General features: G+C 48.8%; 1 protein-coding gene across 1 annotated transcript in view; it reads left to right on the forward strand.

The window, feature by feature from the left end:
• Positions 1–25,711, forward strand: part of LOC142591561 (retinol dehydrogenase 13-like) — a 61,081-nt gene that overhangs the window by 12,048 nt on the left and 23,322 nt on the right. The window contains exons 3-4 of the mRNA XM_075703873.1: positions 24,196–24,288; positions 24,473–24,652. Coding sequence (XP_075559988.1) covers positions 24,196–24,288; positions 24,473–24,652 — 273 coding nt within the window. The remainder of the gene's footprint in view (positions 1–24,195; positions 24,289–24,472; positions 24,653–25,711) is intronic.

Genomic DNA, 25,711 nt, shown 5'->3' on the forward strand with positions numbered 1-25,711 from the left:
ATTAAAGCGAAGTTTTTTCTTTGTTTTTGTTTTTTGGAAGCCTTGCGGATTAGGCGCGGCTGCTGTCTGTTGCTGGGTAAACCGGTACCTCTGTGGATAAATTTTGGTTGGAAGTTTTTACAGTGGGTCCCAGCTAATATTAGCCATAGCTTAACTATATGCAGATGAAATCTAAGGGGACGAAACTAAATGCGTGTTGCTGTCTATTGTATCGAGTGCGTCACAAATTTTTTTCTTCTGCTTACTTTCACAATTAGTCAAGAATTAGTAGCCCACTTCTGAAGCAACGAAGTTAGGCAAAAATTAGAATTAGGTAGTTGTAGAGCGCTTTCAAAAAACATCCGATTAACAGTCTCTAACTATCTATTGGGTATTGAGGTTTTTTCGCTTACTGCCAGATTCCCACACACAGACAGACAGACAGACAAGATACCTTAATCGGTCCTAAGGGACTACGTTGTCGTAGTCACGGGCCACACCCGCTCCGGAGGCAGAAGACCGTGATCTTCAGCCCTGTGGCAGGCCCTTTGGACAGCCCGAAGCGGGACTTGAAGGTCATCGCTCTTGACGGCTTCCTCCAAGTGTTCTTGCCTGTTGAAAGGCGAGTGGCACAACGCAGAACATTGCCACAGCATGTGGTTCAAGGTGGACCGTTCTTCGACGCAGTCTGCGCAGCGGGGATCCACACCTGTAATGTAGTGGCTCAGCCTTGAGCGAGACGGAAAGGAGCGCGTCTGCAGCATTCTCAGCACCGAGACCTGGGGTCTGCCTAGCTTCGGATGAGGAGCCGGAAACTGCCTGCGTCCCAGCTGGTAGTGAGCAGTTATCTCGTGGAAAGTAAGCAGCGGGTCCGTGGTTCGGTCAATCCCCTGCGAAGCCGGGCCCCTCGGACCGGCGCGGTTGATGACACCTCGCGCCTGGTCGTGGGCCAGCTCATTCGGGTTGATCGAGGCGGGGGAGACATTCCGGTCTATGTGATCCGGGAACCAAGTGATGACGTGAAGGGCCGTGCCTGTCTTGCGGGTCCTCAGCACTGCCGCAGCCTCGGCCGAGACCGAGCCGGCGAGAAAGGCTATCGCTGCCGACCCGGAGTCCGTGAAGATCTGCGTGCGCCCTGGTTCCCACAGAGCCAGCGCCACTGCGACTTGCTCTGCGACGGACGCCGTCGAGCGTTGGATAGACGCCGCATTCAGGATCTTGCGCTGGGGGTCCACCACCATGGCCACGTAGGAGTTTGATCAGGGATACCGCACCGCGTCGACAAAGGACGCGAGCTCTGGGTTCTGCAGGGCAGTCTTGATGAGTGCTCGGGCTCTGGTGGCGAGCTGTGCCTCGTTATGTTGTGGATGAACGTTCCTCGGGAAGGGCGAGACTCGAAAGGCGTCCCTTTAACCCTCGAAGTGCCGGACTGGGCACGACTCCTCCGCCATGCCTGCCAGACCCACCATCTCGAGTATTCGACGGCCAGCCTTGGTGGTAGAGAGGCGAACAATCTGTACCATTTTCTGTGCTTCGACCACTTCGCTCAGGGTGTTGTGGACACCGAGTTGCATCAACTTCTCCGTGCTGGTCGTCACGGGGATGCTGAGGACTCGTTTAATGCTCTTTCTCATGAGTGCGTCGATCTTGTTCTCCTCCAACCGCGACCAGCTTAGCGCAGAAGCCACGTAGTTGATATGGCTCATGAGGAAGGCGTGGTACATCCTTATGAGGTTGGCTTCGCTGATCCCCCCTTCCTGCTCGTCACTCGCGAAACGAGTCTGAGCATGTTCTCCGTCTTCGTGCTTAGGCGCGCGATCCTTTGCGCGTTGCTACCCTTTGCATTGAGGACCAGTCCGAGCACCCTGAGAGAATCCACCCTCTGGATGCGCTGGCCCGTCTTCGTTCTGAGTTCGATCGGTACTTGGTCGAGCGTCGTGTCGAACTTGCGGGCTTTTCTGTCGGGCCGATACAGCAAGCGTTCAGACTTGGTCGGCGAGAGGACCAGTCCCATGCCCTCGAGGAATTCCTCCGTGCCGTGCAGGGCCTCTTGCAGGGCCCGCTCCACCGCTGCGTCCGACCCACCGCCGCACCAGACAGTGATGTCATCCGCGTAGAGAGCCTGATTCAGATTGACGGCCAGGATTCGGCCGAGTCGGACTGATAGGTCTCTCATAGCGATGTTGAAGAGAAGTGGAGATCACACCACACCCTGCGGCGTGCCACAGGCTCCCAGCGTGTATCCGTCCGACTTGATCTGGTCCAACTTGATCGTGGCCTTGCGATCTCTTAGGAAAGAGCTCATGTACGCGTGAAAGCGTTCGCCAAGGTTCAGTCTCGTCACAGATTCGAGGAGGTGCTTGCGCTTGACCGTGTCGAAGGCCTTGGCGATGTCTAGCGCCAAGATGCCTCGCACGTCTCTCGTGATCACGTCGACTATCTGCCTCTTCATCAGTAGCATGGCCTCTTGAGTGGATAGCGAGGGTCTGAAGACGACCATATTCGGTTGGAGGAGGTCTCGTTCCTCATTCCCTCACACACAAAAAAATACCAGGCGATATGCCCGCTTACGCATCCTGAGTACAGAGCTCTCAAGCGTATCTCGTACAAACGAACATAGCGTCTAGGGTGGTGTGCTGCCAATTAATAAGCGACATGGCAGTGACGCAGGCGTTGTCTGTGCGATTTATGCCACCGCTGTGCTTCCCTCGCGGCGGTTTATCGTAGCAATAAGCAGGCGCAGCGGCAGCCGCCCGAATAAATGCTATGTTCGTTTGTACGCGGAGCGCTTGGGTGCGCCGAATTCAGGGTGCGCAAGCGCACATCTCACGTGGTATCTTTTTTTATTCCACGGGCACTTGCAGTAAGCAGAAAAACCCTGATTCTTAATAGACGCAAAGTTACAAACTCTCTAATCGGACGTTTTGCAGAGCACTCTACAGCATTTCAATTCGAATTTTTTGTCTGAATTCATTGCTCCCAATGTTGGATAATTAACTTTGACTAATTATGCAATTAGCAGAATAAGAAAATTGTGTGACATAATTCATACGATAGACCGCAACATGCATTTCGTCGCGTAATTTTAGAGTATATAGGCACATCTTGGAGCTCGGGATAAATTTTGCGGGGATGCCCAGTATATAAAGATGAGTAGCCCAACTTGGTGACTGCCTCAACGCCTCATCAAGTAATATACATCGAGGGCTAGATTAAAGCTATCTTCCAAAGGCAAATTATTAAATTTTGGACCTTCTAAACGAAAACTCCAGTACACATACATACATACATACATACATACATACATACATACATACATACATACATACATACATACATACATATATTGCCAGTGCCCTTACCAAAAGCACTGCGAATAGGGTCACCTTTTTTCCTGTAACACAGCAGGAAGTCTCTAGATAAATACTGGAGGCATACGGTGGGCTCGATGATGTTACTAAACACACCCATCTTCCCAATAAACGACCGCATTATTCTCCAAAAATTTTTTATTTAGTTGATTTTTGTTGATTCAGTCATTCTGTTTGCGTCACTTGTTATGTGCCTATTTTCTGCCGATTCTGTTGTATGGAGTCGTGCGATTATGGCACAGGTGGTTCAGAATCCTGTACTGTAGTAATATATGCGTCCCATTTATTTGCGCGTAGATATTCCATCATGATTTATCCCTCGACAGTCGCCGCCTGTCGCCTTCGTCCCCGTGGTGTTTTTATGCGTCCACGTTTCACAGTCAAACAAACTTGTTTTCATTTCGGCGTGCATTGTGTGCGTTGTGACGGACGAACCTCAAAATTGCATCACATTAAATTTGCTACCTTCAAACGGAATGAATACAAGCATTGCAAAAAGTTGTAGCTGCATTTGCATTCATTTGCTCATCTGCAAAAATTTCATGCCATTTATTACACATTGCACGGCAAAAAAATTGGCTTCAAATGAATTCTGCCATGCGCCTTCAATATGCACGACGTCATAGCCTCAGCAAAGCCGCTGAGAGTTAGTACTTCAGATTTCCACCCGGTAGATCAGCAATTCCATTACACTTTTCTGTGCGGGATTTTTTTCGGTAATCTATGTGCTCACAATGCGCATGCATAGGTATGCCTGAGACGGACAAGTGCTTGAGCGGCGGACATAAGAATGACTAGGGCGTGAGCCGATACAGCTATCGCTGCAAAAGAGATAATAAAATATTATATTAAAATACGCAATCAAAAAACCACTTGTTAATATAAGCAACGAACCGCCTACAGAAACGGAAGAAAAGTTGCCACAGCATCCATCCTTCAGAGAGTATTGATGACCTTAGTGTGATTAGGAAGGTATATTATAATTGACGCGCAGCTGGTGGTAGAGTTCATGTGATACGTACCTAGGGACACAGGTTGGCCCAAACGAGGTTTATTGAAGAGTGGCACAAAGCCAGTGGCATATACTCCGTGACCCAAGTTCACGTCGAACAGATTCATTAAGGGATGAAAATCCTAGCGTTACTCATCCAGTGACTCATGTAGGCCGAAAGAAGGATAATTGAGGAGTGGCACATACCCAATGTTCCTTACCCAGTGATTCAAGTTGCTCCGATGGTTGCTTTTGTACCGCATTCCCTCAATACTGCACACCGATGTTCTACCCACTTGACCGTGGACTAGCTAGCGACTCAATTGTCGGGAAAGAGGCTAGCTGTGGACATGCATCCATGGACCCACAGCGCAAACGGCGTGAAATTCGCAAACAATGGAAATCGTATTGCAATTTGCGCTCATTCATCATTTGAAGATGATAAACGTCGCGAATGCTGTTACTAATGTCCTGTATGATATGGTGCGATTGGTAATGATAAGTTTAATGGTTACAATGGTTGTGTAGGTGTTTATTGTATCTCCATGCCGTATTTTTATGTCATCCCTGAATGACGAATACGTAAGGGCATATAAACATACACAAAAATTGTCAATCTCGCTGTCAACGATAACGAGCTATCTATCAACATGCGATCTATCCAGCGGCTTCGCTTGACTTAGAGGTGTTTTTTGCAGACGGATGTCTACGGTTTTGTTATGTATTTAGGCCTGCTTACCCCCTGCTTCACCTTGGCCTATCTATTATGGGACAGTAGCAAGGAATTAGCACTTCGAATACCACGTGCGCAGCGCTTTTCTATTTGGGCATCTACTCAGTGGTCCGTACACATTTACCCAAGTTGTCTACTATGCTAGACACCATACTGCCACGTGCGTTTATTTCAGCTTCTAGCGACGCGAGCTACGCAGCTCGCGTCGCAGCGACGCGAGCTGCGTCGCTTGACGCGTTTCAATCATGCACACGAAGCGTATAAATACGGGACCACCGCCTGGGCTGGCTAAGTCCGACGAACGCCCCAGACGCGCTTGCTGCTTTCGCCGTCACCGCGTTATTCGCTTGATTTCGGGCACAAGTTCGCCCATTAAACTCTCTTTAAGTCTACCGCCGACGCAGTGTCCCTTTCTGTCTGCCTGCGTGCCAGGTAGCTCACAGTCACCTACGTGACATTTTTGGTGGAGGTGCTTATGCTTCGGACACCCCCTCAAAGTTGTGACACCAGCCCAAGTGCATCTGGAGCCGGCGACGCGGAAGACAGCTCCAGAGAAGACAAAAAGGAGGAAACCCGGAGCAGCCGCCGACTACAAGTACTGCCGGCTGAATTGGGACCACTACCTGCCCCTGGTCGCCGTGTGAACCACCGCTCGACGTCACCAATGCAAGCCGCCACCACACCTGCGCCGCTCGTCGTCCAACAGCCGCGAGTACCTCCGCTTTTTAGCGGCTCCACTTGCGAAGATGTGCAAGATTGGCTGGAACGTTACGAAAGAGTTGCAACCTTCAACAAGTGGTCTGACGAAGACAAACTTCGGAACGTCTTCTTCTCTCTCTAAGACTCTGCTAGAACCTGGTACGAGAACCAGGAGCTGTTCCTGACAACGTGGGAGGCTTTCAAAAGGCACTTATCTGCAACTTTCGCAAGTATTCTACGCAAAGAACGAGCTGAGGCCTTGCTTCAAACTCGCCAGCAGCATCCAAACGAATCCGTAACCGTCTTTGCGGAAGAAATGCAAAAGCTCTTCCGCCATGCGGACGCCAACATGACTGAAGACAAGAAGCTTCAGTACCTTATGAGAGCCGTCAAGGAGCAACTTTTCGTCGCTCTCATTCGAAACCCGCCGAGGACCGTCGCCGAATGGATTAGCGAAGTGGCCACTATCGAGAAGACGCTCGAGCTTCGCGCAAAGAAATACGACCGCAACTTACGCGCTCCTCCGTCAGACTGCGACGACTCCCGAAGTGCCTCCGCAGTGGCCCTTCGAGATACCATCCGTGCCATCGTGCGCGACGAGCTGCGCAAGTTGCTACCGGGTGCGCAACCTCTGCAAATATCCTCGCTCGCCGACGTTGTAAGGGACGAGGTCCAGCAAGCGCTGGGCACACTCGATTCTACCGAGACGGCACCAGCCCTATCGCCACCTTCCCAGGAGCCACGCGTTTCAACTTACATCGCCGCTCTGCAAAGCCAAGCGAGGCCAACCAGCTGGCGGCGGGAAACGTACGCGCCACCTCAACGCAGCCAAGCCTACCCGCCACCGCCGCGCCCGCAGCAGGCCGCCCGCTCAAACACGTTCCGGCAAATCACCACGAGGAAGACTCACATCTGGAGAACCCCAGATCGACGACCGCTTTGTTTTCACTGTGGTGAAGCCGGCCACCTCCTACGAGAGTGCCCCTACCGTCAGGTGGGCCTCCGCGGGTACAACATCGACGCCCCGCGACCCCTTCCTGGCCAACGGCCTCGAGAAATCGAAGCCTATCTTCGAGCGACCGAAAATGCCGCCCCACGTCGCTTCAGGTCCCCGTCACCCTACCCACGCCGTTCGTCTTCGCCGTACCAAGGGTACGCGAGGGAGAGGTCACCGAGCCCTCGTAGGGGAAACTAAAGCCAGCGGCGTCAGGAGGTGACGCCGCTCTCGAGCGAAGACCGAAAAACCCTCCTACAACCACGACGCATTCCGCCGCCTCGACGCATTCCGACGCCTCGTTGCATTCCGACAACATGACGCGACCCGACGCAGCGACGCCACAAAACACGAAGCCGCGACCCGACACCACAAATTCGATGACGCGGCTGAAGGCCACAACAGCCCCTTGCAACGAGGCTTCCACCCGACGCAGCCGCGACCGTGCGAAGCGACAGACCGCACAGTCGGTGACCGATCGACATCGAACGCGAACACCAAGTGCCGACTTACAAGTTACCGTAGATGGACATCCAGTGGTTGCACTCGTCGACACCGGGGCCGACTACTCCGTCGTTAGTGGACGATTTTTGTCACAACTAAAGAAAGTCAAAACCGCATGGGAAGGTCCTCAAATACGCACAGCAAGAGGCCACCTCATAACCCCGACGGGACGATGCACTGCGCGAGTGGCTGTTCACGGTCACACCTACCCTGTGAACTTCATCATCCTACAGCGCTGCTCTCGCGACGTAATCCTCGGGATGGACTTCCTGAACGAAAACGGTGCGGTGATTGACCTGCAGACGAAAACCATAACACTGACGACAAAACGGTCAGAAAGAATGCAAAGCAATCATTATCATCGCGCCGCGTTCACCATCCTCGACGATCAAGTGAGCCTCCCGCCAAATGCTGGCGTCATGGCACTCGTTGAAACAGACGCGTCCTCAAGCGGCGATGCGATTGTCGAAGCGAACTTGCAGCTGCTTCTGGATCGCCAAATTTGCGTCGCACGCGGTGTCGTCCACCTGCGTGAAGGCAGAGCGGCTGTGCTATAACCAATTTCAGCACCGAACACAAGCACCTCAACAGGGGTACGACGGTCGCTTTCTTGGAAGAGTTCGCCGAAATAAGCGACGCATTAGCGCTCTCCGAGTCGTCCCATGAAGCGTCGTCGACTGTGGCTGATGAGGTGAACTTCGACATTAACCCCGCCCTGCCTCAACAAAAGCAAGAAAAGCTACGTCGCCTTCTTCTGCGATATTCCGAATGTTTTTCTAAGTCGTCGAGGATCCGGCAAACGCACATAGCGAAGCATCGCATTATAACCGATGAATCGACTCGTCCCGTCCACCGAAGTCCCTACCGCGTTTCAGCGCGAGAACGTGAAACAATCAAGACACAAGTTGAAGAAATGCTTCGCTACGACGTCATTCAGCCGTCCAAGAGCCCGTGGTCTTCACCCGTGGTGCTCGTAAAGAAGAAAGACGGTACCCTACGATTTTGCGTCGATTATAGGCGTCTCAACAGCGTCACGAAAAAAGACGTCTACCCGCTTCCGAGAATCGACGACACGTTAGATCGACTGTGCGGTGCCAAGTATTTTTCGTCCATGGACCTCCGGAGCGGCTACTGGCAGATTGAGATCGATGAGAGGGACCGTGAGAAGACTGCCTTCATCACGCCGGACGGTCTTTACGAATTTAAAGTCATGCCATTCGGACTATGCTCAGCGCCGGCGACATTTCAGCGTGTCATGGACACCGTGTTGTCTGGGCTGAAATGGCAGATATGCCTCGTATATCTCGACGACGTAGTCGTTTTCGCATCCACCTTCGACGAGCACGTTAATAGGCTGGAGACCGTGCTCGAGGCAATTAGGGTGTCGGGACTCACTCTGAAACCAGAGAAATGTCGTTTCGCCTACGAAGAGCTCCTGTTCCTCGGTCACGTAGTTAATCGCGAAGGCGTGCGTCCGGACCCCAAAAAGACGGCAGCCATCGAAAGTTTCCCGATACCCAGTGAAAAGAAAGCTGTCCGTAGATTTTTGGGGCTCTGTGCGTATTACAGGCGTTTTGTCCGAGATTTCTCCCGAATCGCAGAGCCTCTCACTCGCCTTACGAAAGCCGACGCGCAGTTCACATGGAAGAAGCCCCAAGAAGACGCTTTTCGCGAACTTCAACGACGCTTGCAGTCACCGCCAGTACTCGGCCATTTCGACGAGAGCGCTGCCACCGAGATCCACATGGATGCAAGCGGCATAGGACTCGGTGCTGTGTTGATTCAAAAGAAGAACGGCCTGGAGCGAGCCATCGCCTACGCGAGCAGATCACTGTCGAAAGCCGAATTGAACTATTCGACGACCGAAAAGGAATGCCTCGCTGTCGTTTGGGCGGTCACAAAATTTCGGCCGTATCTTTACGGGAAGCACTTCAAGGTCGTCAGTGACCACCACGCTCTGTGCTGGCTCGCTAACCTGGAAGACCCGTCAGGTCGCCTCGCTCGTTGGAGCCTGCGACTACAGGAGTTCGACGTCACCATCGTGTATAAGTCAGGCCGAAAGCACACTGACGCCGACTGCCTTTCGAGAGCCCCTGTTGAATCCGCCCCGACCTGCGACGATGACGACGATGCCTTCCTTGGGCCCATAAGCTCTAACACCTTCGCACAAGATCAACGTGCCGATCCTGATTTACGCTGTGTGGTTCAATATCTCGAAGGGAAGACCGATTCAGTGCCAAAAGCATTCAGACGCGCGCTTTCGTCGCTATGCCTGCGCGACAATGTGCTTGTGAAAAAGAACTTCACGCCGTACAAAGCGGCATATCTACTCGTCGTGCCGGTCAAGCTAAGGCAAGAGATTTTAGAAGCGTCTCACGATGAGCCGACAGCAGGGCATCTGGGATTCACTCGAATTCTCAGAAAAATTCAAGAAAAATACTACTGGCCGGGCCTGAACGCAGACGTCGCACGCTACGTGAAAACCTGACGAGATTGCCAACGTCGGAAAACACCGCCTACAACGCCAGCCGGCCTCCTGCAACCAATCGAGCCGCCATTGAAACCATTCCAGCAGATAGGCATGGATCTGCTTGGCCCCTTCCCTACATCCACTTGCGGGAACAGGTGGATAGTGGTAGCAACGGACTATCTTACGCGCTATGCCGAGACAGCAGCGTTAGCATCGGGAAATGCAATCGAGGTCGCCAGATTCTTCATAAAGAACATCGTTCTCCGTCATGGTGCACCCGAGGTCCTTATTATGGACAGAGGTACGCCATTCACAGCTGAACTTACGCAACAGATTCTGCACTTGAGCCACACGAGCCATCGGCGCACTACAGCGTACCGCCCGCAGACAAACGGCCTTACGGAGCGTTTAAATAAAACCCTCGCCGACATGCTCGCCATGTATGTCGACGTCGGGCACAAGACTTGGGACGAAGTCCTTCCATACGTGACGTTCGCCTACAACACCGCGCCACAGGAGACAACGCAGATGACGCCATTCGAGCTTGTCTTCGGTCGCCAAGTCGCCACAATGCTTGATGCGATGTTGCCTCACGTTGAAGACGACAACATCCATGCAGACGTTGCCAGCTTCCTTCAACGTGCCGAGGAAGCTCGCCAGCTAGCCCGAATGCGTATTAAAGAGCAGCAAAACGTCGACGCCCGACTCTACAACCTACGACGACGAGACCAAGAGTACGCACTTGGTGACCGCGTTATGGTGTGGACACCGGTTCGTCGCCGCGGACTTAGTGAGAAGCTCCTGCGCCGTTACTTCGGGCCCTACAAGGTAACTCGGCGACTTGGACCGCTGGTGTACGAGGTTGTGCCCGATGGAGTGACGCAGTCACAGCGACGGCGCGCACGACCTGAGATGGTGCACGTCGCGCGCCTCAAGAAGTTTTTTGAACGTTAGCGGACTAACAGACATTCATTTTTTTTTCGTTATCCGTGGTCGACTGCATGCTTACAAGTTTGTTTTCTTTAGCATCGGGGCGATGCTTTCTCACGGGGGGGGGGGGGGGGTAATGCCACGTGCGTTTATTTCAGCTTCTAGCGACGCGAGCTGCGTCGCTTGACGCGTTTCGATCATGCACGCGAAGCGTATAAATACGGGACCACCGCCTGGGCTGGCTAAGTCCGATGCACGCCCCAGACGCGCTTGCTGCTTTCGCCGTCACCGCGTTATTCGCTTGATTTCGGGCACAAGTTCGCCCATTAAACTCTCTTTAAGTCTACCGCCGACGCAGTGTCCGTTTCTGTCTGCCTGCGTGCCAGGTAGCTCACAGTCACCTACGTGACAATACATCAGCAAGCTGTAAATTCGGGAGGGGGCACATTGTTCCATTTGGTCTGCTCGGGAAGACAGCAGCCTTGACATACTTGGTGGCCTAAGCTAGAAGGCAATATGGGTCACTGAGCATGTGATAGAGGTTACATAGAAAATGACAAGCTGTAAGGTGACTGAATTTTCCAAAGAAAGCTACGGAAAAAGGTTCCATCGAAAAATAATGATTTTTTTCAGCACAGCAGTCAAGTGGTTTAAAGTGCTTTTACTCATTTCTTGAAAACAGGCAAACATCAGAAGGAAAGCAGCATCCCGCGAAAGCACAAACAAAGAGTTCCGAAGAAAGCTGATTATAAGTTCTTGACAAAAATAAGTTATGTGTCTGGAAAATTGTTCGAGAATCTATTTCATATGAATCGATAGTATGTTATTGATTATTTGAAAAAATTTTCAGCCAATCACTTTTAGCGAGGACGTCAGGTGTCACTCATGAGTGCGCACACGTGGATTAGGGATGCATGGTTTTCCTTAATACGCCTGTCACGAAATATAATGTAATGTACAAGGAATTACATTTGTTTGTGATGTCAGTTCTTTGCTGTCACACGCGAAAAAAGTTGTTTCATCTTTTCTGAATGATATTTTAAAACTAATGAGTTCAAGTGAGCGAGTTAATAAGTTCAATGAATCCATACTCGCTCAGTTCTTGGAGGTTCTAACGTTCTAATCGATCATGCATTGTCTAATCTTTTGAATCCACCCGATGCAGGAGTACTTGAAAGTGACATTACTGACCATTTCCCCCTTTTTCTGCGCACTACATCTGCACATTGTCCCTATTCCAATTCTTATACCAAACTTGTTTTTCATAAAAAATTGTTCTCAGCAGCTGTATGCCATATCGCGTCATTGCAAGCCCGCCTATCGCATCACGAAGTGCGCATGCACCTACTGATTCGTACAGAATGAAAGCAGCCACGCTATCTTCAATAAACCATTCCATTGCTTGCACCTACTGCGTCTGTTGTTGTTACTCGCGCTACAGCAGTGGCGACGAAGATGGGATTTCATGTGAGCATGGTCAGCTACTGACAGGATTGAATGATGGCATCTCGTCCACCGGTTTTCGACGAGAAGGTGAGCTGCCGGACACGTACAGGCTATGGCTGGAAGCTTGATTTGAGGGCAATGAAATTACCGAAACGACCAAACTCCGAGCTCTGCTGGTGTCTTCATTGAACGATAATGTCATGCACATGTTGCAAGGATGCCTTCCAACCGTGTCGGTTAACAGCCAGACTTACGATGAAGTCGTTGAATACCTCGAGGAACATTACAATCCTGAAGTTAATGAAATAGCGGCGAGTTTCTCGTTCTTCATGCGCGAAGAAAGGGACGGAGAGACCGTTCGGGAATACATAGCCGACCTTCGGAGACTGGCGGAAAGTTGCAACTTCGGCAACTCGCTGCACCGTAGGCTGCCAGGCCGCATAGTATGCGGAATCAGGGACGATGACGCACGACGCTGCCTATTAACGCGGAAGAAGCTAACTTTTGAGGAAGCAGAAGAATTCGCCATAGCTTCAGAGAAGGCGCTAGGCGACGTTCGTGACATGCGAGAAGCAGACCCAGTGACTACGGGAACCAGCATCAATGTTGTACAGTCGCAGCGAGGACGACGACCCTGGACGAAGTGGAACACTACAAAGAACAACCATTCATGTCAGCGTTGCGGCGGCCCCCACGCAACACATGTGCCGTCATCGAAACACCAAGTGCCACCATCGCGGCAGGAAAGGTCATCTGGAGAAGGTTTGCAGCAGTGGCTGCCCTCGAGAGCGCGGTGCCTTTGCTGTCGAGGAAATGGAAGGTGCTCTTGTCGCTCACACCTCCGCCGACAGAGCTACATTCAAACCTCCCGAGGAAGAGTTGACATGGCAGGGCCGGAAATTACGAATGATTCTCGACACGGGTTGTCCGGTCAGCGTCATACCGAAGAACATATTTAAGAAACATCGCAAAGGGTGGCCGGCACTGGAGAAACCGCCGCTCCGCTTAACATGCTTCCTCGGGCCATTGCCAGTTGTAGGCGAGATAACCATGAGGTTTCAGTCTGGATCGACTGTTGTGACCAGCACGCTAATCTTGGTGGCATGTAACGGACGACTGCTCTACGGCCGGAACACGATAGAGCCCTTCCGTAAGGCGGGTGTGTCCTTCTAGGACACTAGAACCACCTCAAGTGTAAATGTTCTTCGTAATAACAAGACGACGCCTCTGCTCGATGAATTTTCGGATCTTTTCGAGAACAAGCTTGGCTGTTGCAAGGGCCCCCTTGTGCCATTACACCTCAAAGAAGGAGCCCGCCCACGTTTCTGTAAGGCTCGTACAGTGCCTTATGCCAGGCGCTCCAAATTTTAGGCCAAGATCGACCGTTTTGTGCAAGACGGAGTGCTTTCGCCGATAAGCATTTCAGATTGGGCAATACCGGTGGTTCTGGCAGCAAAAAAGAACGGCGATATACGATTGTGCGGCGACTTCAAGTTAACAGTGTCTCACTTGGAACAGTATCCCCTACCCAAAGTTTAAGACATATTTACGGCGCTTTCGGGAGGAGAAGTCTTCAGCACTCTGGACCTACGCAACGCTTACAATCAGCTGCCGCGGGACGACGAAGCTAGAAAGACGGTGGTACTCAACACACGACGGGGCCTTTACTGCTACAATCGCCTAGCATTTGGAATCGCTTCAGGCCCCGCCTTGTTCCAGCGACGCATGGAATCGATTTTGCAAGGTTTGCCGAATGTTCAAGTGTACCTCGACGACATCATTGTGGCGGAAAACGAAAACGACACATCGTTACTGCAGCAGGTGTTTCAGCGGCTTCGTGAACGCAACCTGAAGTTGAACAAAGCCAAGTGCCGCTTTAGGGAAGCCCAAGTGTCGTTTCTGGGGCACCGCATCGATGCCAAAGGTCTTCATCCTCTGCAAGATAATGTCTAGGCGGTACTGGCCGCCCCGAAGCCAGTATCGGTAAGCCAGCTGAAATAGTTCTTGGGCTTGGTTACTTATTATGCTAAATTCTTGCCCAACTTGCAACAACGCTGGCTCCCTTATATCGCTTGCTGGCAAAAAGGGTGTTGCGGCAATGGGACCGTCCCAGAAGAGCACATTTAGAGATGCAAAGAGTGCCTTAGGCAACGCTAAATTTCTGGTCCACTATGACCCGCGAAAACCCCTTCGACTGGAATGCGATGCCTCATCGGTAGGCTTGGGTGCAGTGCTGTCCCACCGTATCAAATGCGAAGACTATCCGATTGCTTTTCGCTCTAGAACCACTAGAACCTTGACGCCGGCGGAGCGAAATTACTCGCAACTGGAAAAGGAAGCGCTCGCGCTAGTTTTCGGTGTGACAAGGTTCAGAGACTATCTTTTCGGCAAACGGAAGCTGTTGACAGGGCTTTTCCATCCCGAGAAACCAATTCCGCAGATGGCGGTCAGGATACAGCGTTGGGCGCTATTTTTATCAGCGTATCAGGATGACATAGAATTCCGGAAAGGACCATTACACGCGAATGCCGATGCTTTGAGCCGTTTGTCGCTGCCGGAGCAAGGGCACTCTGGTGAAGATGATTCTGTCGAATATGTGCTACATGCGCAAGCTTTGCCATAGTTTTCTCTTAGCGCAGAGCACTTGGCAGAGAGCCCGAGTGAGGACATGCTCCTCCGACAGGTGAAGACATGGATCCTTTCTGGTTGGCCAAACCAGCTGGGACCGGAGCAACAGTACCTTCAGCCGTACTTCACCCTCAGATACGAACTCACTGTGAGTAAATGGCTAATATACTGGGGTCATCGCGTAGTTTTGCCCGAGACCATGCGGGCACTTATTCTGAGAGAACTTCACAACACCCACCCAGGCACGACTGGAATGAAGCGCCTCGCCCGTACGAAGTTTTGGTGCCCCGGATTAGACCACGACATAGACAAGCCGGTACAAAGCTGCCAGCAATGCGTGCAATGTTGCCCATGCCAGCGGCACAGGTCCCTTGAAGCTAGCCGAAAACAAACAAACGTTGGTCTCGCCTGCATATCGACTATACAGGGCCAGTGGAAGGTCATGATCTTGGTGGTATTAGAAGCTGAAACGAAATGAATAGAGGCAGTACCTCTTAAAACAGCAAGTGCAGAAACTGCAGTCGAAGTACTGCGAGGGATCTTCGCGTGTTTTGGTCTGCCCAATACAGTCGTATCCGACAATGGGCCACAATTCAGCAGTTCAGTGACTGAAAGATTTTTCAAAGATAACCATGTGTGTCATGTTACTTCCGCTCCATACAATCCGCGGTCAAATGGATTGGCGGAGCCTGCAGTGCGCACCATTAAGGAAGGTATCAAGAAAAATAAGGATGGAAGTCTGCTCAGTCGTATTTCCAAGTTCTTGCTACGCTACAGGGCAACACCGACTCGAGATCGCAAGTCGTAGGTGGAGATGTTGCTGGGTTTTCAACCCAGGACCCGCCTAAGCGCACATTTTCCAGAGGAAGAGGTGGCACGGGATCCCACGTTAAGCAGACCCCCGGCACCGTTGCCACAAGTCTTCTCACCGGGAGCGTCTGTTTGGTCGCGGCAGCATAATCAGGCTTGCCAGAGATGGTTACCCGGCATGGTAACGTCAACAAGAGGCAGGCGTATGGTCACAGTGGACACCGCAGGAGGGGTGCAGCGCCGTCACGTAGACCAAGTGCTGCCACGACTCGCAGCGGATGAAGTAAAGGAAGCATTCTACGCAACTCGACCCGCAGACAACCAAGTCAGAGAGTAATGCTCCGATGCTCATTCTAAACCTAATAAGACTAATTTAGATGTACCACAAGGATCCATATTGGGCCCGTTACACTTTTCACTTTATAATAATGATCTACCTAACAGCCTCACATCTTCTAAATGTATACTATATGCCGATGATACAACAATTACGATTTCTGGCGAATGTCTCTCAACGGTAATAACCAAGCTTAATAGTGATCTTTATAACTTGTTAGAATGGTGCATAATGAATAGGCTTGCTATTAATCCTACTAAAGCTAAATTTATTTCATTCTGATCCCAAAATAAATCATCACTGAAGTTCAGTGTTTGACGGAAGCCCGTCTGGTCGGGATGAAACATGGTTAAAAGGTTAACAAAAACCCGGGGCACTTCGCCGACCAAATAAAGATTTAAAAGAAAAGACGTTTCGGCTCCCACACGGGAGCTTTGTTCACAGGTAAAATAAACAAAAGTGCTCGAGCAGCTCGCTTAAATAGTCTAGAACACGTGACGCAGACAGCGCGCATACACTGACGGCAGATTGCCATCGCTCCTGTTCAGAGTGTGTGGCGTAGTCTGGATCATGAGGGACTCAAGATAAAGGCGTCGAGATAGCCCTTTTTCCCTGGCAAGGACACGTGCCTTCCCCCAGTCGACTGCGTGGCCACCTGAAGTGGCATGCTCAGCCAAGGCACTGGATTTCACATTTTCTTTTTTGACGTCATAATTGTGCTGTTTAAGACGCCTTTCAAAGTCACCAGTTTCGCCAATGTACACGTAGTCTCAATCCGCGCACGGGACAACGTACACAACACCTGGGAATTTCTCTTTTGGTAATTTGTCCTTAACATTGACGAGTGATTGCCGTAGTTTCTTGTTTGGAATGTGTGCCACTTGAACATTGTATGAACGCAGAATACGGCACGTGTCCTTGCCAGGGAAGAAGGGCTATCTCGACGCCTTTATCTTGAGTCCCTCATGATCCAGACTACGCCACACACTCTGAACAGGAGCGATGGCAATCTGCCGTCAGTGTATGCGCGCTGCCTGCGTCACGTGTTCTAGACTATTTAAGCGAGCTGCTCGAGCACTTTTGTTTATTTTACCTGTGAACAAGGCTCCCGTGTGGGAGCCGAAACGTCTTTTCTTTTAAATCTTTATTTGGTCGGCGAAGTGCCCCGGGTTTTTGTTAACCTTTTAACCATAAATCATCACTATGCATTCCGCCCATTTCCATTGGCGATCATTTATTACCAGCAAGTGATGAATGCACGTACTTAGGTGTTATTATTGACTGTAACCTAAAATGTCATCGCCATATAACGCATAATAAAAAGAAGTTATCACATGGAATACGCATTCTATTCAGGGCGCGTCCATTTTTTCACGACCTGTGTTGCTCTCTATTTCGCGTTTGTACACTCTCACATTAACTACTACATAACCTCCAGGGGTAACACGTACACTACTCACCTAAAGCCGATAAAAGCAATCCAAAACCAGACAATTTGAATAATCCCGTCGAATTCACACACCGCCAATGCTAAACAGTTACTACAAGCAAATAACATTCTAGACGTTGCAGTCCTTGTCAAGTACAACCTTGCCACATTTCTTTTCAAGCTAATAAACGACAAAATATTATTATTGCTAATTCCTATATCATCTCTAAGAAACACTAACTCAACTCGTTTTGCGCTGCATAATAACTTCATTTTGCCCAAAGTGCACACTAATTATGTGAAATAGACAGTTCACTTTGCAGCCTTATCATCATGGAATACATTACCATTTGTCATAAAACTCCTAAAACCCCATCCATTTCGTGATGAACTGAAAAACTTTCTGTTATGTGATATGTAACTCGCACTATGCGCTGTATAATCCGATTTTGGTTTTAGACCTGCCGTTCTTATGTACTCGAACATATAATAAATTTTTTTCTTAATTTTTTGTCTTCCTCTTTTACTTTAGTTTTATCTAGCTTCGCAATATTGCTTACTGCCGTTATATTGTCTATTAATTACTTCATCTACTTAGATTTGTGTCTCATTATTTATTATACTGGAATTATACCAATTCAGCTATTGTTGCTTGCAAAATGAACTTTTATGTTAACCATGAGCAGGAGGTCCCAATTCAGGTTTAACTATGCGACCTCCTTCTGTATAGCTCAATCTGTATATTATTTCTTTGTAATATAGAAAATTGATTGATTGATTGAATGAATGGACTCAATCGTATCCGATTTCCGAACGACTGCGCAGCCTCGGCACCAGAGACGTTAAATGAAGTTCTAACTAATAATATTTTCTTATCTTCGTAATAAAGTAATAGCCATTTAATTACTTTAACGGTAAGTGTCAGTTCACTGACGAAAAAGTCCACAACATTTCCTTAGCAAACTAGGTACGTTCATGTCAGGGGCTGGACGCCGGTGTCATTCATGTTTGTTTAGCCACGGCAGTTTGTTTTCCCCGTGTGAGAGCAAGCGGAGAAATTTGAGTAATGTAATTCGACGAAAATAAAATTGTATTTGACGTTTGACGGTTATATAAGTGCTTTATTTTGTTTTATTAGAGTTTATTATTTTATTATTATTTTTATTAGAGTTTTAGAATTTTGGCTTCCGAGGTCACCAATCCGAGGACGCCTAATCCGAGGTCACCTAAGCACTTCTTATTAGCGGTGAACGCGAAGGCATACATGTCGAATTAAACAGCGCCGAACGGTCCTTTGAATTTCGCGCTGGGACTAATGTACCATTGTGGTACAAGCTGCCCGAGCAAGCAAAGCAGCGGCAGCCTGCAGTGGTAGCGACGCAAGCCACCCAAGCGCTGACGCTTATCGGGTGGCACGTCACGGCGATGCACTCTCCCCTTATGCGACACCTGGCGAGATAGCGAAGCAGCAGGTGCCCCCTTCGCGCGCTCTGCAATGAGTGCTAGATACCATATCTCTGCACTTCGATCTACGGTGTCATTCTCCTTGCCCGACTGTCATATAACCTAACGGGAATGCCCCTGAGTTTGCCGCGGTGACTTTGACGTCACTGCTTTCGTCCCGCCGGGCTTGACGTCGATAAATTTCGGTCTAAGTAGAATGACACCATAAAACAGAGTGCGCAAGCCTCCTATCTAGGAGGCGTTGACTCCCCTCCGTAGGAGCCCTCATGCCCAAGAATAAAGCGAGTGTGACGTGGCAACGCTAAAACGCTAGAACGTTATCTAGTGAGGCGAGTCTACCAGTGCTTTTGGAGGAATTAGAGGGCAGTAAATGGGATAGAATAGGGCTCAGTGAAGTTAAAACGCGGGCGCGTCTTGTGCTACCGGGGCTTAGCGGAGAGACGAGAACTAGGTGTCCGATTCCTGATGAATAAGAATATAGCTGGTAACATACAGAAAGTCTATAGCATTAACGAGAGGGTGACAGGTCTTGCTGCGAAACTTAATAAGAGGTACAAAATGAATGTTGTACAGGTCTACGCACCTACATCCAGTCATGATGACCAGGAAGTCGAAAGCTTCTATGAAGACGTGGAATCGGCGATGGGTAGAGTGAAAAGAATATACACTATACTGATGGGCGACCTAAATTCCAAGGTAGGCCAGAAGCAGGCTGGAGACAAGTCAGTGGGGGAATATGGCATAGGCTCTTGGAATAGCAGGGGAGAGTTATTATTAGTTTGCAGAACAGAATAATATGCGGATAATGAATACCTTCTTCCGCAAGCGGGATAACCGAAAGTGGACGAGGAGGAACCCGAATGTCGAGACTAGAAATGAAATAGACCTCGTACTTGGCGCTAACCCTGGTATCACACAAGATGTGGCTGTGCTCGGCAAGGTGTGCTACAGTGACCATAGGATGGTAAGAATTTGAATTAGCCTAGACCTGAGGAGGGAACGGAAGAAACTGGCACATAAGAAGCCGATCAATGAGTTAGCGGTAAGAGGGAAAATAAAGGAATTCCCGATCAACCTACACAACAGGTATTCGGCTTCAACTCAGGAAGAGGACCTTAGTGCTGAAGCAATGAACGACAATCTTGTGGGCATCATTAAGGAGCTAATCAACAAGCGTAAGACAGGTGACATAAGGAAGTATAATATCCATAGAATTGAACATCCTCTTAGGAACAGAGGAAGTCTAAAAGCAGTGAAGAAGAAGCTAGGAATCGGCAAGACTCAGGTGTGTGCGTTAAGAGACAAAGCCGGCAATATCATTACTAATATGGATGAGGTAGTTCAAGTGCTTGAGGAGTTCTATAGAGATTTTTGCAGTACCAGTTGCACCCACGACGATAATGGAAGAGAGAATAGTCTAGAGGAATTCGAAATCCCACAGGTAACGCCGGAAGAAGTAAAGAAAGCCTTGGGAGCTATGCAAAGGGGGAATGCAGCTGGGGAAGATCAGGTAACAGCATATTTGTTGAAGGGTGGTGGGCAGATTGTTCGAGAGAAACTGGCCACCTTGTATACGCAATGCCTCATGACCTCGAGCGTACCGCATTCTTGGAAGAACGCTAACATAATCGAAATCCATAAGAAAGGGGACGCCAAAGACTTTAAAAATTATATACCGATCAGCTTACTGTCAGTTGCCTACAAACTATTTACTAAGGTAATCGCAAATAGAATCGGGAACACCTTAGACGTCTGTCAAGCAAAGCACCAGGCAGGATTCCGTAAAGGCTACTCAACAATAGACCATACTCACACTACCATTAAGGTGATCGAGAAATGTGCGGAATATAACCAATCCTTACATATAGCTTTCATTGATTACGAGGAAGCGTTTGAGTCTGTCGAAACCTCAGCAGTCATGGAGGCATTATGGAATCAGGGTCTAGACCAGACGTATGTAAAAATACTGAAAGATATGTGCAGCGGCTCCACAGCCACCGTATTCCTCCATAAAGAAAGCAACAAAATCGCAATAAAGAAAGGCGTCAGGCAGGGAGATACAATCTCTCCAATGCTATTCACAGTGTCTTTACAGGAGGTATTCAGAGACATGAAGTGGGGATAAAAGGTACTGCAGAATACCTTAGTAACTTGCGATTCGCTGATGATATTGCCGTGCTTAGTAACTCAGGAGACCAATTGCAATGCACGCTCACTGACCTGGAAAGGCAAAGCAGAAGGGTGGGTCTAAAAATTAATCAGCAGAAAACTAAAATAATGTTTAACAGTCTCAGAAGAGTAGAGCAGTTTACGATAGGTAGCGAGGCACTGGAAGTGGTAGGGGAATACATCTCACTTACGACAGGTAGTGACCGCCGATCCGGATCATGAGGCTGAAATAATCAGAAGAATGGGCTGGGGTGCATTTGTCATTCTCAGATCATGAACGGCAGGTTGCCATTATGCCTCAAGAGAAAGTGTATAATAGCTGCGTCTTACCAGTACTCACATACGGCGCAGAAACCAAGTCTTATGACAAGGGTTCTATTTAAGTTGAGGACGACGGAAGGAGCTATGGAAAGAAGAGTGATGGGTGTAACGTTAAGAGATAGGAAATGAGCAGATTGGGTGAGGGAACAAATGCGAGCTAATGACATCTTAGTTGAAATCAAGAAAAAGAAATGAGTGGGGCATGGGCAGGACATGTAATGAGGAGACAAGATAACCGATGGCCATTAAGTGTTACGGACTGGATTTCAAGGGAAGGGAAGTGTAGCAGGGGGCGGCAGAATGTTAGGTGGATGGATGAGATTAAGAAGTTTCCAGGGACGACATGGCCACAATTAGTACATGACCGGGGTTGTTGAAGTATGGGAGAGGCCTTTGTCCTGCAGTGGGCGTAACCAGGCTGATGATGATGATGTTGCTGATGCTGCTGCTGATGATGATGACGTGGCAACGGTGCGATGCTCTCTCCCCTCACGCAAGAACTGGTGCACTGCAGGGCAGCAGGTGCCCCTTTTACCCACTCTGCTCCACCAGAGCGCAGGTAGTAAAGGTGGCATCGCAGCAAATGGCAATGTGAGTTTAGGTGCCGCGTCCCTGCAACATATGATAGAATCCAGGTTTTTTATCTCAACTAACCGTTTGATGCTTTCGCATAGACAAAAAAGTCGCAGTTTCGCCCCGCATGGCGAAGGATTGCTAAGGATAGTAGATTTGTCGGCCATATAAAGTTGGAAGCATTCGCTCATTAACTGGATTACCAAGCATGCTGCCAGCGTGCATAAGTCAGGATGAACACGTCACACTCGATGAGCGGGGACACTCGTTGTCAAACCGCTGGTGTGAGAAATCGCAGCAGCAGCTTGGAGTGATGTCAACTTCGAGTAATCTGTCGATTCAACGAAAGAGCGGCGAGTACACAGCGCGCACAAAGGTATGAGCCGTCGCAGGTCCCTTTCAAGAAAGAGCGTGCGCAGCTGCACCCGGTCGTACAAAGCACGCACTTGTTGGCGGAGTTGAAGCCGCGCTTTGCCTCCCCATTTGCCTCCATATACGGCGCGTCAGATTGAGCGCGTATATGGAGGATCATTTGCGCGTGCCAGACTGAGCCGCGATTGACGGTTTCCCTGACGTGCTTTCTTCTCCGAACATGCAGCAAATGACGCGCGGTGACAGTGTTATTACCCTCGGACTTCACAGGGAACATCACAGCGACGGCGACGGTAACGCCGATGGCAAAAATGCGCTTGGAGAGTCCATACAATATTAGTCTCAATAAACGCATTAAATAATGCCCTTATTTGAAGATAACAAAATGTATCAACATGCATTCGCATCGGCTTTTTTATAAAAGTCAGTAAGAGACTCCGAGCTGGAGAACTATAGTACACTCCAAGCATTTTGGTAGGAAGTTGGTTACAGCGCATGGCAAGTTTTAAGCTTGGGTTTTGTAATAAAAAAATAATTACGCAATTTCTATTCCTGTCATTTTTACCGTGTGACCTCAACAGCACACCATCGTTCTTATGCGCTGATTCAATGCATGTGCAGTAGCATAGTTACTAGGGCTAGCAAGACTAAAGGAAAAAAATTTGGGACAGGACCGAGCAGTTTCTCCTGTCCCAACTGTATTTTCCGTTATTCTTGCTAGCGCTAGGAACTATGTCAAAGCAAATGCATCAACACCAAATAGCTCAACTTTCTGCATTGATTACTCGTGCTAAGTTAGACTTCGCACTTTCCAGATCAGTCACATAACGAACTGTGTTTATTATTCTCACTGAGTGGTTGAAAGCCTTTATTGGGCCAGCCGTAAAAATAGGAACCCTTCGCTGTCAAACAATGCAATGAAAGGTCATGCAGATTCAACGCACACGGTAGAATATATGGGAATCGAAGGGATATATAGATTATCTACAACTAACGGCGATGCTTAATACTTTGTCTACTTCCTTTTCATCCTGAAGTTTAACGTGCCAAAACCACGGATTGATTATGAGGCACGCCGTAGTGGGGGACTATGGTATAATTTTGTCAATCTGGTGATCTTTAACTTGCCCCCAAAGCACCGGAGAAGAACACTTTTGCATTTTGCCCCCTCCCTCTAAATGCAGCCCCGCAGCCGCGATTTCATACCGCGACCGCCGTCTTTATTTGCGCAACACTAATGCTGCTAAGCAACCCCGGCAGGTGTTTGTTTACTTTTATGCTGGAATGCTTATAATTATGCACAGCAAATTACACAACCTTGTTATCACGTACGTTTTTATCTATGCGCGACTTCGTTCAAAAGTTAGGCTGTAATACGAACTGGACATCAGTTGTATGCACAGCCTGAGACGTGTCTCAAGGAAGAATGAGATGTATGCTGCTTGTTGAAGAAAGAGTGGCGACAGCAAATGTGTGTACAAATAAGTGTGGCACGTACTAACAACATGTAGAGACTAGCACCGGTTCTTTCGCAGCGAGGGAACCACTCTCAAATCCGCAAGCTCTATCATCACGCAGTTAAAACTTCAGTGCTAATGGCTCAGTTAACATATAGTTAAAATACTGAAATGTGACAACAAATAGCAAAACTATTTACAGGAATAACCGTTACCAAATACATCGTACACTTTATATAAGCGTTTAATAATTTTTTATTAAAGGTTAGCTGTAACAGCGGCATAAATATAAATTAAAAATAAAAGAAACATTCAAATACACCATCGCGGAAAAAAAGAATAATACGCGAGAACGAGAAGTGTCGTCGGCGAGCTGACGTATTCATAGGCCATTATTACCACAAATGGTTGGACTACCACAGCCATTCAAAGCCTAGGCAGGGTTTAAATTGCATAAAAGGAAGTTCAGTATATAATATGGTGCATGTACTGAGGTCAGCATATGGCATATTGTGCAGCCCCGTTGGGAAGAAGGGAGACGGAAGATGGATTTGAAGTTACATTCCAGTCCAATTACTTGGGTCATTTCTTGCTGACAAATCTCCTTCTCGGTAAGTACACAAGTAACCAACTTTTTTTTTCTTCGATAAGTGAAATGTTAGCCTAAGTAACGCTCATGAATAAAGTCCATGGCCATTTTAGTTAGTTGCATTCCTTTGTTTACAGTGACCAAAATTGACTGTTCATATCAAACATCGTCAAATGGAAACTCATATCGCATTCATGCCTTCCAAGGTCTCCTCAAGAAGAGCTCGCCCTGCCGTATCATCAACGTAGGCTCCATTGCTCATTGGTTCGGAACGTTTAATGCTGACGTCAACTTCAAAAAATACAGTCAAAACCACGTATACACCAGCACCAAGCTGTACATGACGCTGTTCACAATGGAACTGGCACGAAGACTCGCTGGCACTGGTAAGAATACAAAAGCACTCAACAAAGGCACTTATTTTGCATGCTTGACTCTATACACCAGATTGTTCATAGCGTCGTAGCACAAGTGTCTGCTGCTCCGCTATATTGACAGCAGGTGCTGCCTTTTGATCAGGACTGCTGGAGAGAAAACACCTGCAGTTGCGGTGCGTGTTCACATATTGCTGTGTCTTTAGACGTGCTCTTGTCGCATGTGCTCAGCGCCATGCACAAAGGTTATTTGTGGGGGCGGCACTGTGCCGTCTTTGACTGCACCAATATGCAGCGAAGAGGGAAGCTGCTCATCCAATAGGCCTGCGAGCAACGTGTACGCAGACACACGAAGCTTTTTTTTTCCGTGGGGTATATTCGCAGCACAAGGTTCCGTGCGGCACCTGGAAAACGACAATATATAATAATGGCTTTAAAGGGACACTAAAGACAAATACTAAGCCGACGCAGACTGTTTAAATAGCATTCTAGAGACCTCTCAATGCTTGTTTTCTGCCAAGAAAGTACTTAGCTTACGAGAAAATTGCATCTGAAGGGTACGAATAACTTTCTTTTTCGAAATTGAAATCTCCCGCCGCCCAATTGGGGGAGCGGTGACGTTGCATAAGCCATCACCGCCATTTGCTGCCGACGGTGAGTAAACCAGCGCCCGACAGACGCCGGTACCGGTACCGACCCAAGACAGAGCGGTGGATTCGCCGCTGTAGGTCTTTTTTTTTATCAAGTGGCGTAGACTGTTTGGGTATCCCGCGACATCACATAGAGGTTGAATTCTCTGCTTCTTGCAGTTTGTGCGAGTTTCGTGAGCCAGCAAAACCAGCGCAGCACTGCGCGATAACGTTACAACTGAAATGCTAAAGCGTGGGCCGTGCAGAGTCGAGCGAAAACGAAACCTTTCGGCCGCGCCCATCAATGAGTTGTTCTTTTTTTGTGTGAAAATGAAATGTAACTGGACAAGTATAATTTTATTTCATCTTATGATACAATACATAGATGTTTTCTGCAACCGATAGTTGAGTACTAGTGATATAATTGAACTGAGGAGTGTTT

This window comes from Dermacentor variabilis, chromosome 8, assembly GCF_050947875.1.
Source record: "Dermacentor variabilis isolate Ectoservices chromosome 8, ASM5094787v1, whole genome shotgun sequence".
Classification (NCBI taxonomy): domain Eukaryota; kingdom Metazoa; phylum Arthropoda; class Arachnida; order Ixodida; family Ixodidae; genus Dermacentor; species Dermacentor variabilis.